Genomic DNA, 19,059 nt, shown 5'->3' on the forward strand with positions numbered 1-19,059 from the left:
ATCATTCTCTCTCCATATTATTTTTTTTGAACCATTTGAAAATAAATTGCCTACACTTACTCTTAAATATTTCTGTGTGTATTTCCTAAGAGCAAGGTCATCACCAGCAATGTGACAAACTGACATCATGTGCCTCATGTGCCTCCTGATGTGATGCCCTGAGAAGGACACACACCACTTCTAGCGTATTCCTGTCCAAAAGGCATAACCGAGTCTAGTCATGAATACAATACACACCTCAAATGAGGAACATTCTATAAAATAACCAGTCTATATTCTTCAAGCATGCCACAATCAGGAAAAAAAAAGATAAGGGCTGAGGAACTGGTCCAGATTAAAGGAGACCAGAGATACATGACAACTGGATTCCATGCATGATCTTAGACTGGATTCTAGAGCACAAAAACAACAACAACAAAAATCACAAAAAGAGCATTATTAAGATAGTTGGTAAACTCTGACTATGAACTGTAGATTAGACAATAATATTGTATTTGTGTTATAGCTCCTAATTTTGATAATTGTACTGTGGCTATATATGTGACTACACGTGTTTACATGAAACATATTCAATTTCTCCTTAGCAAGCAGTCAGACACTATTGGTTTTCTTAGGCTAGACATCATTTGCTGAAACAATCAAGGGAGCTAGACCTCAGGGTCGTGTGAAACGAATATGCCTTTTCTCTTGGAGAAAATCCTATTACAATACCGGCATTCCTACAAGAACCGACACTTGACTCTTTTTTTTTTTTTTAACATCTTTATTGGAGTATAATTGCTTTACAATGGTGTGTTAGTTTCTGCTTTATAACAAAGTGAATCAGTTATACACATACATATGTTCCCATATCTCTTCCCTCTTGCGTCTCCCTCCCTCTCACCCTCCCTATCCCACCCCTCTAGGTGGTCACAAAGCACCGAGCTGATCTCCCTGTGCTATGCGGCTGCTTCCCACTAGCTATCTATTTTACGTTTGGTAGTGTATATATGTCCATGCCACTCTCTCACTTTGTCACAGCTTACCCTTCCCCCTCGCCATATCCTCAAGTCCATTCTCTAGTAGGTCTGTGTCTTTATTCCCATCTTGCCCCTAGGTTCTTCATGACCTTTTTTTTTTTTTTTCCTTAGATACCATATATATGTGTTAGCATACGTGGCCAACACTTAAGTGACTGGTTAACATCTTCACCAGGATGAGCCCTTGCTAACTGCCCAAAGTGGGGCTATGAGAGCTCAGATACATCCTGGGGCAAGGAAAAGTGATAGTGGAGACACAGAGACAGAGCTTTCGTGCTTCAGGTCAAGGTGAAATACGCAGAAACTGGTAGTAGGGACCTAACGCTTGTGGCTCAGCAAACTTCGGGCTTCTTGGGCTGAGCTGGTTCTGCACGCCAATGGTTACTGCAGGAAACTGTCAGCAACATATAGGCTGTCAGAAGGAGACTGAAAATCAAGGGCTATTCTGATCAGTCCTGTGGGGAAGAGCTATAATATGTGTTGCCAACCGACAGCAGGAGAGCAGAGTTCAATCCAGGGGTCTTGGGACAGCAGCTGATGCTCATAAAATGATTTTATTATTGACAATGAAGCCCTAGCTTTACAAAATGATTCTGGTGGCTCGAATAAGCAGTGATACATCAGACTGCCCAGATTCAAATCTCAGCTCTGGTGTCAGGCAGCCATGGGATTCTGGGCAAGCTACTTTCTCTCTTTGCAGCTCTTCTCTCTGGTCTGTAAAGTGTATGAGTTTTCTATGGCTGCTGTAACAAATTACCACAAATGACCAGCTTAAAACAGCACAAACTTACTTTTTTACAGTTCTGGAGGTCAGAGGTCTGGAATCACTTTCACCAGGCTAAAATCAAGGTGTCAGGAGATCTACATTCCTTCTGGAGGCTCCAGAAGAGAATCCACTTCCTTGCCTCTTACAGATTCTAGAGCTGCATTTCTCGCACTCCTTGGCTCATGGCTTTTCCTCCTTCATCTTCAAAGTCAGCAGCACAGCATCTTCTTTCTTGTCTGAATTCTGCTTCATCCCTCACATCCTGTCTCAATGCTTCTGAACCTCCTGCCTCCTTCTAATAAGGACCCCTGTGATTACACTGGCCCACCCGGAATCATTCATGATAATCTCCCCATCTCAAAATCTTTAACTTAATCATGTCTGCAAAGTCCTTCTAACCATGTAAAGTAGCATATTCATAGGTTCTGGGAATCAGTACCTAGACATCTTTGGGTGGGGGGGGCCAATATTCATCCTACTTCAAATGGATATGATAATTTTGCACACCTTATAGTGTGGTCATGAAAAGTAAATGAGATAAAGCACATAAGGCACTGGGCATGTGTAAAATGCTTTACAAATGTTAGCTGTTGTTAAGACCAAGATAAGTCTGTAAAAACAGATTTTTTTTCAAGAGAAAAAGAGAAAATAATTTACACAGGAAGCATACTGGAAAGTTTTAAATTCAAATCAATGATTAGTAGGAGAAAATATGTAAGCTTTCCTCATTTTCTTCCTTATTCTCATGAATAAATGTATGCAAATCACATTTAACCTAAAGAGCTAAATTTAAAATCCTCACCACCAGACATTTTCACTTTCTAATAAATACAATACCAGGTAAAACCATGTTCTTGATGCTTTTAATCACCTACATCAGAAAATTGCCTCTTCTTCCCTGATCGTCTCTTCTTTTACTTTGTTATTTTCTCCTTCAAACAGGAAATAGAACGTCTGGATCCCATTCCAGCCGCCTTATTCAACTTCCACTAACCTTTGAGACCATGGCTATGGAATTAAAGTGGGTTTCATTACACCATGCTTTAGTAGGAACCCTTCTAGATATAAGTGGTAGAAAGCCAACTCAAAGTTTTTTTACAGCAGGAAATGGTAGTGGTGCCCAGAGGATTGCGGAGGCCTTCTTGTGACCAGATGATAATTCAACTTCTCCTTCTGCCCACTCCTGTTTTCTTATCTTTCCTTCCTTTCCACGGGTGTGTACCTCCAAGGACACTCTCAGATCAAACTCCTGAACACTAATCTCCACCTCAGAGTGTACTTCCAGGGAACCCAATCTGTAAGAATAACTGAGATGTCCAAGTGTCTCAGGTAGATCAGACCCAAGAATGCAAACCTTGTCATCGTATTTGTCTCCAAACCTCTCAATCCTTCCCCAGCTACTGATCTGATTTTGTGTTGGCGTAATTCTTATGCAGCTTCTTAGCACAAGGTAATAGAGATGGTCTATGGCAGCAGCAGGCACGCATCATTCACAAAGAAAGAAAAGCTTCACCCACTCTCCTCCATAGTCCCTAACAACTCCCTCCTCATGCAAATAACTCTCATTGGCCTCTTTTGGGTCAAATGCCCACCCCTGGGACAATCACTGTATCTAGGGAGATGAAGTCCTCTCATTGGTCATCCTTAAGCAAGGAAACTGGGGCCACGTAACTCATGGATGCACAGAGAGTGGAATCATGGCAGTTCTGAAAAGAATAGCATGCACAGTAGAGATAAAAGGAACACAAATCCATTTTTCATCATCACCAGGAACAAGAGGCGTCTAGGATTTCAAGAGGCGTCTAGGATTTCAATCACAAGCCTGATGGTGTTGGTCATTACTGCCTGCTAGAAGGGGTGAATACTTCCTTACATTCATCACAGTCTAACTTGACATTAACAGTTTAGGAGGCAGTGGAAGCCGAAGTGACTGGGAGAAGATAGACTGTCAGCTAACGCACAGAGGTTCAATTCTCTTCATCCTCGGTGTCCAGGCCATACCAGTCAACCAGTACCTGTTGCTCCCTTATCAAACCCTCCGCTTGTCTTTTCAAGAGGAGAGGACATTGAAATTCACTGAGACAGTGTTCTCAAGAGGGAAGTTACTTTCCATAAAAGAAAGATTTTACTCTTCATTGCAACTGAGCTCTCTTCCTCCAGCTGTGAAACTGATTGAAGTTCTTAAGGCTCGTAAGACAGCTCTACTCACAGCCCTGTGATTACTTTTATAAAGGAGAAAAAAAAAAAAGCCATAGGAGGGAATGGTTGATCACCCACAGAAATATTCTTTCTTTTTTGAATTTTCTTCTCAAACTGTGGAGGGAGGGGAAAGAAGTTGGGAAATATTCGAGGAACATTATTTCCTAGTATATGAGTATCCAGGGTCCCTTCTCCATTGCTTCCCCAGCAGAGCACGGGCCTCAGGAGGTAGATGAAAAAATGTGGGAGAGACTTGAAGATTAAGATAGAGTAAGGCAAGATCAACCAGTAGGCTGGGAAAGAGAAAAGAGAGGAGGGGTCGGGAGGGGAAGACTTTCAAAGAGTTTCAAAGAGCCTGATAGGGCAGCAGTCATCACTGTGAAAGAATCTGAGAGTAACAGAAAGAGGGAGAGCAGATTGTAAGGTGTTTTATTCCTTATTAGGCATATATGCCTCACTTCTTTAATTCCACAAGAAAATGAGTACAGGTCTGAATTACTTTCTGTATCAGGCAAAGTCCAGTCAGGAAAACGGAAACCACCCTATTTCAAAAGAGGGAATTTTACCCCAGGGATTTGTTACATGAATGATGGGAAAGTGGAGAATCCCAACGTGGGTGCAGAGGCAACATAAAGATTAACAACTACAGGAAGTGGTGACCGCCCTCCGGGTTGGACGAAACCTGGCAGGAGGTGGTGTAACTCAAGCCCAGAAGCCAGGGCCATCTGGCAGGAGCTGGAACCACAGTGGTGATGGCCAGCAGGAGCTCAGGCCACAGAGGGGAAGGCTCACTGATGGGAGCTGGAGCTTCCGGTGGAAAGGCAACCACTTCCAAGATGCCACCTGAAGCAGAAAACGGGGGGTGCTCCTAATCCGCCATCTGAAACAGAACAGAGCAAGTAAAGGCTGAGGAAGAAATCCCAGAGCAGAGAGGCAAATAACTGCCATATAACTTGATTGTCTAACTGTGTGTCTTTGAATTCATCTCTGTGTGTAACTGAACCAGGGAGCTGACTGTCCTTTATGTGGGTTACGTATGATTCAAGAGCCATGCAGAAAGTCACAGTTGAGTACCTTTCCTTAAATATTAAAAAGTGAAAAACAATATTACTTTACTCACGGTCATAATTCTGCAGGTTGTCTCAAGTGCTTCATAGACAATAACCCAAAGAGTTCAGGCCTCTCCTTCTCTTTTTTCTTCTCTTGTTCCCTTTTGCTCCTCTAGTTTCTTCTTTTACCTCTCTATTCACTCTAGCTGTTGTACAAGCACCCTGATGCAATTAGGGGTTACCATCCTACCCTTCTGTCTCTTTCATGTCCTAAAGACTGGATGGGAGTCAGAGGAAAAAAAAATGCTAAATCTGACTTTGGCATCTACCACATCTGACATACCTTTGTTCTGACCCTGTTTATCTACCTTGCCTAGAAAAATGTCATGTCCGCCTGGGAATACTACAGTCATTCAAACATTTTGGTCTATTTGTTATGTTTTCTTTTCCCATGCTTGTATTAGGAGTGATTTGGGATGTGTTTGCCACCGTCAGGCTTTTTTTTCTGGTATCGTGGTTAAAAGTATAGCCAAATTGCTTGGGATTCAAATCCCAACTGCACGGTTTCCTAACTGCATGACCTTGGCCAAGTAACTTAACTGCTCTGGGTCTCAGTTTCCTCATCTGTAAATGTTATCATAATAATAGAAACTACTTGATAGTGTTGAGTTGTTAGTATGAAATTAATTTATTTATATACTGAATTTACGTATGTGTGTGTATGGGTGTCTCTGTGTGTAGACACACACATAGATATGTATCAACTCATATATACATACGTGTGTGTGTATATATGTACATACACATGTATTTACATGCACACATACATATCTTAGAAAATTGGCACAAAGTAAGCATTCTATAAATATCAGCTATCGCAACTGTTATAATCTTTCTCAGCAAGACTGTAAATGCTGTTCCAGCCTGTCAAAAGATATCACATCTATTTAATGTTTTTTCCTAGCCCAAAGTCATGGCTAGTTGGGTGACTTTTTAAAACTTGCCACTTGAAAACCGATCAGTCCAAAAATTAATTCACAGTGTAAAACACCATGAATTGCACTGTTATTTGCCTCTCAGTTGTAGAAATTAGTTTCATTTCCCACTATGTTTAGTTGTGATTGGATCACTGTAGACTTTTTTTCTGTCATTTTTTTGTGGTTAAAGATTTAAATTTGTTATGGAGACAAGCTTTACAGTTAACCAATGATTAGCTAATTTCTGATACTAGAAAAGGAAACAGATTGCCCCAAGGCTGCTGTCTTCATTTCCTCATGGGAAGAAGAAGCATAGCAGAGAAGAAAGACACACTCGAGGCACTGAACGTCTGCCACCATGGGGAACTTGTTTGTGAATGAGGGCCTCTCCATCTTCGTCATTGTAAGTACTAATGAGAATGAAATTACAAATTCTCTGACTTGTCTGGGTTCTCTTAGAAATGAAAATAGAACGAAGCTTTTTTGTTTGTTTTGTTTGAGAAATTGTGTTGAAACTGATTTATTATGTGAACATGCATCCATCTGTAAGCAGAGTGAGTCCATTCTTCCAAACTTATTAATGGAAAGAATGTATCTGGGGGCTCACTTCACCTAGTTTATTTCTGGAGTTTTTAGGAGTAATAAATTAGCCAGCATTTCACAGTGGGAGTAGAAGACATTTCATGCTAATGATCCTTGAATCTGAGTTGCTTACTTATTAATGTTTACTCAGAGGCAAGTTTCTCTATTTTTTATGTATTTCTACCACCTAAAAATGGGCAACTGAAATTTTATACAGTTTTCCAAATAACAAATGCAAGACTGGCTCATGTATGGGAAATTAGCCTTTATTTCAGTAATTACACCAAAAATAACTGAAGTTCTCAATTTTCTTTTTTAAAAAAAGTATCTTCTTTCCTCTGAGGTAAACTTTAGTTATTTGTGAGGTTTTTAAAAATTTAAGGGAAGGGAATTGAAAAAAAACTATCTAGACACATATGTATAGCATATATATGATACATATTATATTTAGCTGTATATAAATCAATATAATCTGTCTTGAGAAACAATTTTTGTAAGTAAAGATATGGCTAATTTTCGAACAGACATGATGACTTCTTTAGTTTTTAACATAACATAGATCAACTATTTTTCTAAGACGGTGGTCTCAGCAAAGCAATCACGGACAATTGGGAAGATAGAAAAGTGATTTATAAGTAGCTTTTCCAAATAGCCAATTAAAGCATTACCCAGATGTTAAAAAGAACACTTATGTATGAATTTTTTGAAAGAATTTATCATGAAGTAAATATGACTCTTTGAGCTGTAGAGGTAGAGAGAAACGAGTGGCACAGATAAAATAAAAATCACAAATATTTTGTCATTAAAAAAAAATTAAGCCAAATCAACACTCGAATGCAATACAGAATTGTTCTGAGGACTCCAAGCCGTTAAGTTGATTTCTTATCCCCATTTGAAGAACAGATTACTCCTATAAAAAATAAGTTCAAATATATACACTTTTAGCTCTTACCACAGTTTTCCCCAGGAAGTGACCTCTATCTAAATTATACACTCATATACTTGAAAATGAAGACACAGCTTGGAAGGCAAGAGTAAAAATGACAAGGTTAGGAAACGGAGAAGTGGTTTTAGTACCTTCCTCTTTATAAAGAGAGACTATTCTCAAGCATCGAAGGACATCAAATAGCCTCAAAGCACAGTTAAGAACAGATTGCTACTGTGGAGCTGAAGATGCAGGACTGGGTAGAGCCATCATTTGATGCAGTCAGTGCTTGGGATGAAACGAGCAGTCACAATCTAGAAGGATCTCCCTTTTTTAAAAAAAATCCCATGCCTCTCATTCCCTCATTGATGCTGAATATTCCCTCTTGCAAAAGTGAAGCAAAACTTACCAAGTAGAATTAAGGCCTTGTCATTTTAGCTGATGAGAACCTCCACTAGCTGGGGCGCCACGCTGTGTGGCGGGGAGAGGTAATCACACCTGTGAGAATCAAACGCAAAGTCCTGCTGGTGCAGGGGACAGCACAGGAACAGATTCCTTTCCCTTCTCTTTGTAAGAAGAGTCACCTGCTGTCATCTATCAATCGAAAAGGAGGAGAAAGAAAGGAGGGGAGATAGATAATAACTCGGCATACTGCCCAAGTAGTATAACAATCACGGGGGACAACACAGGGAGGAAATGTTAGTTACAGAGAAGTGTAGTGACACTCTTGCAGGAAGGAGCTGGCTTTGTAACCACCTTAATCAAAGGCTGTACTTGGGAAAGTCCTGACCCTGGTCTGACTCTAAACTGCTGTGAAATCTACCTGTTGAAACATGAAAACTTCACGCAACCACTTCTGTTTGCGCAGCTGGTGTGGCTGGGGATGAACGTCTTCCTCTTTGTCTGGTACTACCGGGTTTATGATATTCCAGATAAGTTCTTCTACACTCGAAAACTTCTTGGGGTAAGTATAAGTTCCATCTCCCGCAGTATTGACTGGCTCCCATGTCTAATCAGAGATTCTTGTTCCTGTTCCTTTTAACACTTTAAAGAAATATTCTGACCAACCCAAAGAGCACCATCGGCCTCACTCCCTCCATTGCAACCCCCTGAGCAAGAGTCTTTAGGCCTTCCAGTGTGGGACAGACAGAAGTGTGGCAGAGGGTCCCAGCAGCATCCTTCCCCTCCCAAGAACTACTGTGCTACTGTTTAGCTTGAAGGAGAAATCTAATACTGACTCCGGAATGGATGGCCAGGTTGGAAAGATCGATCCAGGTGGCACAAGTGGGACTTCCTATATTCTCTAAATCATCCGATTCCTACTAACTTTTGTGCATGAAAAGCCCTGCTCCTAATGACATGTTATGAAATAATCTTCAGGAAATAAGCCTCTCCCTACATATGGAGCCTTTGAGGAACTTGCCCAAAGATCACGTTCTTTGACTCGACTGGCAGAGCAAAGGCCCCTGACTTTTCTTGGGTCCAATAACATTCTCAGTTTCCTTGAACTGCCAGGGCTCTTCTTCATCATAAATGTAAATAAGAAGATAAGTACAATTACGGCTGCCCCCAGAGGATATCACTTGTTACATCATACTGAAACCATTACTTAATAATACTAATTATAATATGTATTATGCATCATATGCATAAATAATTATAACATATAATTACACTACATTATTATAATTGTTGTTAACTTATTCAGGTTGATGCTGAAAAGGATGATTTCCCTTTGCATTTTCCTCCTCCAAAATATGCAATTTCTTTAGGCATTACAAAGAACAATTATAATGCCAAAGCATTACACCATACGAACTTAGTTACTGTTGAGGTTAGTCTATGTGCTAAGAAAATCTTCTTTACAAAGACCTAATTTCTATACTGAACTCTAGTTAATGATATGCATGCTTAAATATTTAAGAGGAAGTGAACCGATATCTGCAACTTACTTGGAAATGCATCAAAAATAAGATGCGTTGATGGATGGATAGAGGGATGGGTAGATGGATGGAGAGATGAATAGACGTGTGCTAAAGCAACCACTGTAAAATGTAAAAGGTAGAATCTTGGAGATGAGTCAACAGGTATTCATTGTGAAATTATTTCAAATTCTCTTTATGTTTGAAAATATTCATAATATTTATTTTAATCTGGCCCTTGCTCCCCACCCCAACATTTTATTCATTTATGATGAAGAAGAGCCCTGGCTCTAAAGGACCTTCCTTCCCAGATAACTTGATATCTCTTGAGTGTGGGCCTCATGCTGGGAAGCCTGGGGGAGTGGGTGTAGGCAAGTGGGGCGGGTGGTGTCCTGGGCGCACAGGAGTCACCCTGCTTCTTATCCTGCCTTTTCCAGTCAGCGCTGGCACTGGCCAGGGCCCCTGCAGCCTGCCTGAATTTCAACTGCATGCTGATTCTGCTGCCAGTATGTCGAAATCTGCTGTCTTCCCTCAGGGGTTCCAGTGCGGTAAGAACCAACATTTACAAAGTTTGAGTTCCTCAGAATTTCGAAGGCCATCAAGCTCAATGCCCCCTTTTTTATTTTTTAACATCTTTATTGGAGTATAATTGCTTTACAATGGTGTGTTAGTTTCTGCTTTATAACAAAGTGAATCAGTTATACATATACATATATCCCCATATCTCCTCCCTCTTGCGTCTCCCTCCCACCCTCCCTATCCCACCCCTCTAGGTGGTCACAAAGCACCGAGCTGATCTCCCTGTGCTATGCGGCTGCTTCCCACTAGCTATCTATTTTACATTTGGTAGTGTATATATGTCCATGCCACTCTCTCACTTTGTCACAGCTTACCTTTCCCCCTCCCCATATCCTCAAGTCCATTCTCTAGTAGGTCTGCATGTTTATTCCCGTCTTGCCCCTAGGTTCTTCCGACCATTTTCTTTTTTTTTTTTTTTAGATTCCATATATATGTGTTAGCATACAGTATTTGTTTTTCTCTTTCTGACTTACTTCACTCTGAATGACAGTCTCTAGGTCCAACCACCTCACTACAAATAACTCAGTTTCATTCCTTTTTATGGCTGAGTAATATTCCATTGTATATATGTGACATATCTTCTTTATCCATTCATCTGTCGATGGACACTTAGGTTGCTTCCATGTCCTGGCTATTGTAAATAGAGCTGCAATGAACATTGTGGTACATGACTCGTTTTGAGTTATGGTTTTCTCAGGGTATATGCCCAGTGGTGGGATTGCTGGGTCGTATGGTAGTTCTATTTTTAGTTTTTTGAGGAACCTCCATACTGTTCTCCATAGTGGCTGTATCAATAGGAAAAGCAAACCTAGGTTTTGTGAGGATTCCAACCTCTGTACAATATTCACGAGCCAAGCAATGATTGATTCTCTAGTTTATTTTTATATTATTTGTTGGTGGAGCTCCCTGCGATAGCCATTTAACCTGGAACAGACATTAAAAACAAACAAACAAACAAAAAGAAAACAACAACCAATCAACATATACCTCAACAGTAGCAATAAAGTACATGTGCATGTACACACACAGACAGATATACATCATATGACATATATGTATATGTATATAAACAGAGATTTATGAGACTGATGTGAAATTTGGGAATTAATCTCACAGTGCCATGTTTTTCAAAATTTTTAAGTCAGAGAAAATCTCTTTTGTGGATAATATCCAAAGAAGATGGGATCAATGAGCTATGAGTCACTATGTAATGAATGTGACAGGTGTTATGTCCATGGAATTGAGGAGTTCAGAGCTTTCTAAATGCCCGGGCTCTTTCACCCTCACTTCAACAATCCAGAGAGCCCCTAATATACTATGCTAGAAGAAAAAAAGATTATGTAGGAAGAGCTTTTGTAATCTATAAAATGGTATACGAATTTCTTATTGATATTGTTATACAAAGATGAGAAAAGAGGAACTTGGAATCTGCACATGTACTCAAATTAATACGATACAAAGCAAAATATGATGGGTCCCACAAAATGTTACAAATAAGGAGCTACAGGGGATCCATCAAAGGAGGGGGAAATTATATCAGGTGGCGCAGGGGATGAAAAAAGGCTTCTTAGAGAAGGTGGCATCAGATATGGGCATATAAGGATAAAATAAGCCTGTATGAGATATAAAGGAGAGAGAAAGACTTTCTACATGGAGAAAACGGTACGGCCAAAAGCACAGGAAATGGTGAGGAAATCATATCCTTGAGAGTCCTGTGTGATCATGACTTGTGGTTTCTCTTTGGATGTGTTTGCCATTCCTGACCACACCATAGAGGGCAGCTCTTCCAAAGTTAGGGACTGATACCCTGGTGGGACCCATTCCACTGCTCATTAGTGACTAGTAGCCCCTCTTTTTCCTTTTAATAAGATGTTCTTTTTATATTAACTAGCTTTTTAAAAAAATTACCTATTAAGTAGACGTCATTTATAGTGGAGAGAAGCAAGCAATCTACTTTGATGGGAGTGTAGGGATTTTAAAGGGCAGGTGTCTGAGGTCAGGCTGGAGCTTTGCTGGTAAGCTAGGACCTTAAATGTATAGCTGAGATGTTAATACTTAATTGGTAATCGAAGACTAAGTGGGTGAAGGAAAGTGATCTAAACTGCCAATAACAAAACTTGCCTTGAGCTCTGCCTCGTTTTCCCTAGTCTTACTAAATTCACATTGATCCTAAGGAGATTCTTTTTCTTTGAGAACTATACAATACTTGATTTACTAATATAGGGTTAGCAGGCTCCAACTAACAGTAGGCATTGATTACAAGGATTTCCAAAATCATCTTTTTAACCTAAGAAACCACAGAGGTAGAACTCCATTTGATTGAAAAGTTTTCTCTTTTTTTAATTGAAGTATAGTTGATTTACAATGTTGTGTTAATTTATGCTGTACACCAAAGTGACTCAGTTATTCATATATATATACATTCTTTTTTATGTTCTTTTCCATTACAATTTATCACAGGACATTGAATATAGTTCCCTGTGCTATACAGTAGGACCTTGTTGTTCATCCATTCTATATGTAATAGTTTGCATCTACTAACCCCAAACTCCCAGTTCATCCCTCCCCCACACCCCTCCCCCTTGGCAGCCACAAGTCTGTTCTCTCTGTGAGTCTGTTTGTGCTTCGTAGATAGGTTCAGCTGTGTCATATTTCAGATTCCACATATAAGTTATATCATATGGTATTTGTCTTTCTATTTCTGACTTACTTCACTTAGTATGATAATCTCTAGGTCCATCCATGTTGCTGCAAATGGCATTACTTCATTCTTTTTATGGCTGAGTAGTATTCCATTGTATATATGTACCACATCTTTATCCATTCATCTGTTGATGGACATTTAGGTTGTTTCCATGTCTTGGCTACTGTGAATAGTGCTGCTATGAACATAGGGGTGCATGTATCTTTTTGAATTATAGTTTTGTCCGGATATATGCCCAGGAGTGGGATTGCTGGATCATATGGTAATTGAAAAGTTTTATTGATGAGCCACCTGTAAAGTACAACATCTGGTATATTGCAGGTGCCCAATGAACATTTGCTAAATGAAGTTCGGAGACTGTAGCTTTTTTATTCTCCCCCCACCCCCTGTTCAAATACTTTCTATTTAGAGGAAGTAAACTCTGAGAAACAGGCGGTGTTTTCGCCAGGACAGCCTGTTAAGAAATCCTTGTTACCCCACAGGCCCAAATTGCGATGCCGTTGCGCGGCCATATCCCATGAGTGGCACATGTTGTAATGGCCACTTTTAGGCTTCCTGTGGCCTAAAAGCAGGGAAGATCCTCATGAGGGTCTCTAAAGACAGGGGTGAAATGAGGCTGCTCTTCAAATTGCAGAGAAACTCAACTCTCTAACCAGAGAGACCTGTATGTCAAAGAAAATATTTTTAAAAATTAGCAGCAAGTAAGATTCTTTTACAGATGGGGTGTGTCCCTCCTCCAGATTTCCCAATCTGAAATGTGAACTGGGCAAAGAACCTTCTATTCTGATTGGGATTAAAATGAGTACACATGCTGTGACTAATGTTGGAAATTATAACACCTGCCACTTATTGAGTCTTCCTAGACCTCACCTCGTGAAATCTGCATGTCAGGCCAGTGAGGTGGGGATGAAATTCATTGAGAGTGTTGGGATTCCAACCCAGGTGCTTGTGCCTCCAGAGCCTGTTCACTTTCCCACATGCCACCTAAACTCAAAACTCTCTTGTGGTGGTCCTATGGTCTTAGAAAGTCCATCATGTATATATGAATATTTGGGCAGGCTGAATAACCTAGGCTAGAAGTGACAAGGATGTTGTGACTTCAAGGATTTATTAGTAGGCCTTTATGCAAACTTAACAGTCACAGAACTTCAGTTTCTAGTGGTCTTAATCCTTTAGACTTGGCTTTATAATCCTTCTGGTTAGCTGGAGAAAGAAAACCGCAGGGTTGGCCCACCCCAGGAAAAATAAGGGTAAAGACCCTGAGCCCGCTCTGTGGAGGGAAATGGGGAATGGTGGGACTCAGCATACAGAAGTCCCCAGAGAAGCCTTAATAACCTCAACTTGGATGGAAGTTCTAGTCTGAAGATCAGAAAGAAACAGGAAGGCAGGAGAGTGAGCTCTTTTCTATAACCTTATATAGCCTGAAAGTCAGATGCCCTCGATGTAGCTCTATATCTGACCATGTGGTCCAGGGCAAGGCTCTTGGACTTCCTGTCTCATAGTTGTTGTTTTAATTTTTGTTGTTGTTTTTAGCTAAAAAGCAGGTGAGATAATGCAAGTGTAAGAATGAAAATGAATGATATTCTAAAAGTGTGTTAATGGACTAAGCCTGTCAACTAATGAGTTGTCAGTTAACAAATATTTGTTGAGTGCCAACTATATGCTAAGCACAGCGGACATAGAGTGAGTAGAGAGTAAGACGTGGATGAGCCATGAGCTCAGGGAGCTTAGAGTTTTATGGACGAGATAGAAGATAAACATGTAATTTCAAAATTATAGACAGGGCTGTACAAATCCAGTGGTGTCCTTCATATTTGTCGCATATTCTACTTTCACCAGGTTTCAACATTACTGTCAGTTTCTTTGTCTGAGTTCTGTAGATTCAAGGCTGGCTTTTGCAATTTCTCTCAAACTGCATATAAATATCTAATTCAGATTCATTCATGGCACTTGTGGTGAAACCAGGTGTACATAAAATAGAACTTTAAAGTTTCCGTAACACTCATGTTACAGAAGCTAATGTTATGCCCCATTAAATATGCACTTCTTTGTTCCATTTCTCAGTGTTTTGAGTTTTTTTGCTCTCACAGTTTGAATCGAGCATAGCAAGCTGCTGAGATAACTCAGTCATCTCCCTTGCACTTGAATGTTAGCTTATTGAGATTGAGCGAGGCTCTAGTTGAGAGTAACAGAGGAACTTCCCTCTAGAAGTCAATGGCAAAAAGAAGAGCAGTTGTTTGGTGAGGAAGCTGTTGTGCATGATGGCAGCTTGGGTCATTAGTAGGTGGCTGGCGGTAATTCACAGGTGACTCAAAAGCATAAAAATGGTTTCTGCATGGTAGGGAGGGAGAAAAAAGCCCTGGGCAATCACAGGCAGCAAAGCCCTCCCTTTCTACGCCACCAACCAGCCATCTTGCCCCTTTGTCAGGAAATGATGAGGAAATTATATCTGGAAGTCCCGTATAATCATGGCTTATGGCTTCTCTTTGGATGCGTTTGCCATTCCTGACCACACTATAGAGGGTGGCTTGGAAAAATGAGGGATTGGTGCCCTGGTAGGACCTTAGTTAGTTCTATTAACTCATTAGTGACTAAGAGTCTCCGTTTTTTCTTCTAATAAAATGTATGTATTTCATACTAAATAGCATTTTTTTAAACCACCTATTAAGATCAGACTATTACTGAATGGACCTTGTATTTACCAAGCACATCTCTCCATTTATCTGGCACGTGGTTAACTTTTCTCTAACAGTTTGTTGCTCAAGCTGATAAGAGGCATTGAAATCTACTGTTTCATATTTTTGATGATCCATTTTGATGATGATAAGGGTAGAACAATGGAGACAGTGTAGAGACCATGACAAAACCACACTCCTTTTCTTCAAATTCAGCATGCAGGAGCAAGTATCTTTCCCCCCAAAAGTTTCAAAACAATTAGTCTGGAAGTAGAAAAGAAAATCGTTTGGCATGTATAGATATGTTGATATCTCTGGCATCAGAGAGCCTGGGTTTAGACCCCAGCTCTGTCACTTATTAACTATGCAACCTAAGGGAAGGTAACTCCTCTATGCCTTTGTTTCCTCATCTGTCATGTGGTGATAATAATGGTACCTCCCACATAGGATTAATGTCGGAATGAAATGAGTCGATGCATGTAAAACACTTAAAGCAGCTCCTAGGGACTTCCCTGGTGGTCCAGTGGTTAAGACCCTGCTCTTCCACTGCAGGGGCGCAGGTCCGATCCCTGGTCAGGGAACTAAGATCCCGTGTGCTGCACGGTGCGGTCAAAAATTTAAAAAACAATTTAAAAAGCACTTAAAGCAGCTCCTTGCACAAGTTCTTTGTAAGTACTATTATTATTTTTGCTATGATTATTTTGTTAATGATCTCCCTTGTTATGTTGTCTCTATCAACATATGCAGGTGGACACTTTTTCTCTCCTCTCATAGTGTCTATGTCCTGGAAGGGTGCTATTCTAAAACTATTCACTTGTTCTAGAACTGTTCACTTGTCTGTGTCCCCATGGACCTTCAGGTCTTTGAGGGCAGCCCTGTCCTTTTAAAATTTCTATGTGCCCTCGTTATTGAATACATTAATCTGAGCTAGAAACTATGTAGTTAGATGTTTTCTGTCCAAATTCATATTTTATACAATTAAGCAATGGATTCCATGAGAGGCTTTTTATGTTAATAGTACGAGAACCTAAAACATTGGTTAAGCCAGCCATGCCACTTATTGGCTGTTTGACCTTGGGAAGATGACAACATCTATCTGAGCCTCAGTGTTCTCATCTGTCAAATGGGTAGAATGATGTAGTTTTTAGGGTGGTCATAAGAATTAAATGAGATGATATGTGTCTAATGCCTGGCACAGAGAAAACTTTCTTGTTAACAATTACGATTTCATTCTTTTCCCTTTAATCCAAAGTGCTGCTCAACAAGGATTCGAAGACAACTGGACAGGAACCTCACCTTTCATAAAATGGTGGCATGGATGATTGCACTTCACACTGGTATGTTCATTAAGATATTTGAGATTGCAAAGAAAACTTGGAACCAGAGTGTTCCCTCTAAGATATTTTTAAAATAAGGGATCAGCCTTTGCAGGTAGATTAGGTGGTGATTGGACATGTATTTTTTGAACGAGTTCTGTGAAAAAATATTCACCACTCTTTCTGCCATCCCAACACTAGGATTTATTCCTTCAGGTCTTAAAACTTTTTTCCCTTAGGCTCTTCTGATAAAATCCCAGTGTATTCACCCTTTTACATGCTTTTTAACATCAAAATTGTTTGTTAGTCCACATATGAGAGCTTTTATTCACTCATCTTTTAAATACTTGGTTGAACATGTAGATTCATGGATTTCTTGCAATAACCCTACAAGGGCCATAGCCCATAAGTTGAGAATTTCTTAAGATAGCCCTTATCAGCTAAACACTTTCTTTTTATTATTGTTTATATATATGTATATATATATACATATGTATATATGATAGTATTCATGTGTTTATGTGTATTTTGTGTTATTATTATAATTATTAAGGTGGTGGTATTGGTGTAAGAAGGGATCCTTATCAAATCTCCACTAACTTATCGTAGAGTCAGGGGCTGCAGCCAGAAACCCAGCTACAAATAAAATTGTACACACACTTCACCCTCTTTGTTTCTCTTCTCTGCCCTCTTCAGCGATTCACACTATTGCACATCTGTTTAATGTGGAGTGGTGTGTCAATGCCCGAGTCAACAATTCTGACCCTTATTCAATAGCACTCTCTGACATTGGAGATAGGCCTGGTGAAACTTACCTCAATTTTGCTCGACAAAGAATTAAGGTAAGCCTCTTATTTCCTGATTCAGATGTTCTCTAGACCATTAAAACTGAGGATTAGATTTCAGTGAGTGAAGAATTCTACTTGGTCAGAACAATGACAATGACAAAAGTTGACTAACTATCAGAGGGACAATTCTGTAGGTTCTAAGAATGTGGCCACAGAGAACATGTCTCCCACACTCCTGATCCCATATGTAGAGGGTCACTAGATGTTCTCCAGTTTCTTAAAGTCACCTGTAAGAAGGTGTATACGTGGAGCCTGGAGTAACACAGGCTTATCCATGGCAATGCCCAACAGTCAAAGAAAGCCAGGAACATAGTCTAGTCAAACAAAGTTGGGTTTATTACTTACTGCAGCAAAGAGACCTCACACTATGAGGAAGTCTGGGGCATCTCAGGAGGGTGTTGAGAAAGGCTTGCTGTGGGACTTGTGTTAGATGATTCAGGAGGGGTTTCAGGAAGCAAGCATTTGCTCTGGATCAGGTATGGTCAGGAACTGGGGACAGTTCCAGCGTTGGGTATCTTAATAATTTTTTCCTCGGAGGCAGAAGAATGGGGTTAAATCTGTAATAGGTCAAGAAGCAGCAGTCACCCATGTTTTTGTCTTGGCTCAGATAAGATTTCAGAGTGGTCTCGTTTTTATGTCAGTCCATCACAGTGACAGAATGACCTTGTCTGATGTTGGTGTTCTATGAAATTGTTTATGTGAAATAGGGAACCCTCTGGCTGAGGTGTTAATACCAGGTCAGGCACCAGCTGACATCTGTCAGCAATGCTTTTCCTCTTTCTTGCCTACAACATCTGAGAGGTGGCCTATTTCTGCTAATTGCTCCAGGGGCAGCCATTTGGGGAATCCTCAGGCAAGGACTTTTTCCCTTCCAGCAGTTGCTGAGGCTTTCTACACTCAGAGGGAGAAGCTCTAAGTCATCTTCATGTGCCCAGTGGTTTGGGAGGATAGCCGAATCACATCACTCACTATACACCAAATTCCAAACATGTTTCCTTGTCTGTTTAGAATAGATTACAAGAAAAGTTCCATGATTTTGTAGAAATAATTACCCTCAGGCTGATATAAAAAATTTTGCCTGGTCTATTTAGGGACAGAATTAAACCACATCAAATAAAATAGAAATTCTTTTTCTATAATGTCTTGGATAATTTTTCTTTTACTTGTTCATTGTACAATGATACATAAGGGTGGCAGTGTGAACATATCAAGTGAGCTGACACTGCAGTGCTGTGCCCAGATTTCTTCAGATCACTTTTACTACGTCTGTGCTCCCCTACCCTTCTGTGTGCTTTCACTTTCAATTTCCTGTATTTGCTTTTGTTCCTCAAAGGACTGCCCTGGGGCTACTGGAGTCCCTTTGCCCAAAGTCCCTTTGCCCATATCTGAAAGGGCCTGGATAGCTATCTCGCTGAGCAGCTCTTAACCAATAACTGATGGGTGCAGGCCATGAAAACCCAGCTTCCTTGCCTTGAGTCAGGATAAACTCTAAGGTGTA

The 19,059-nt window shown here is 40.2% G+C and overlaps 1 protein-coding gene across 2 annotated transcripts in view; it reads left to right on the forward strand.

The window, feature by feature from the left end:
• Positions 1-19,059, forward strand: part of LOC132357399 (cytochrome b-245 heavy chain) — a 108,322-nt gene that overhangs the window by 72,560 nt on the left and 16,703 nt on the right. For both annotated transcript variants that reach the window (XM_059910813.1, XM_059910812.1), the window contains exons 2-6: positions 6,265-6,413; positions 8,386-8,481; positions 9,877-9,987; positions 16,650-16,734; positions 17,410-17,555. In XM_059910813.1, coding sequence (XP_059766796.1) covers positions 6,369-6,413; positions 8,386-8,481; positions 9,877-9,987; positions 16,650-16,734; positions 17,410-17,555 — 483 coding nt within the window. In that variant the 5' untranslated portion in view covers positions 6,265-6,368. The remainder of the gene's footprint in view (positions 1-6,264; positions 6,414-8,385; positions 8,482-9,876; positions 9,988-16,649; positions 16,735-17,409; positions 17,556-19,059) is intronic.

The sequence above is a fragment of the Balaenoptera ricei genome, chromosome X (genome assembly GCF_028023285.1).
Source record: "Balaenoptera ricei isolate mBalRic1 chromosome X, mBalRic1.hap2, whole genome shotgun sequence".
In the NCBI taxonomy this organism is placed as follows: Eukaryota; Metazoa; Chordata; class Mammalia; order Artiodactyla; family Balaenopteridae; genus Balaenoptera; species Balaenoptera ricei.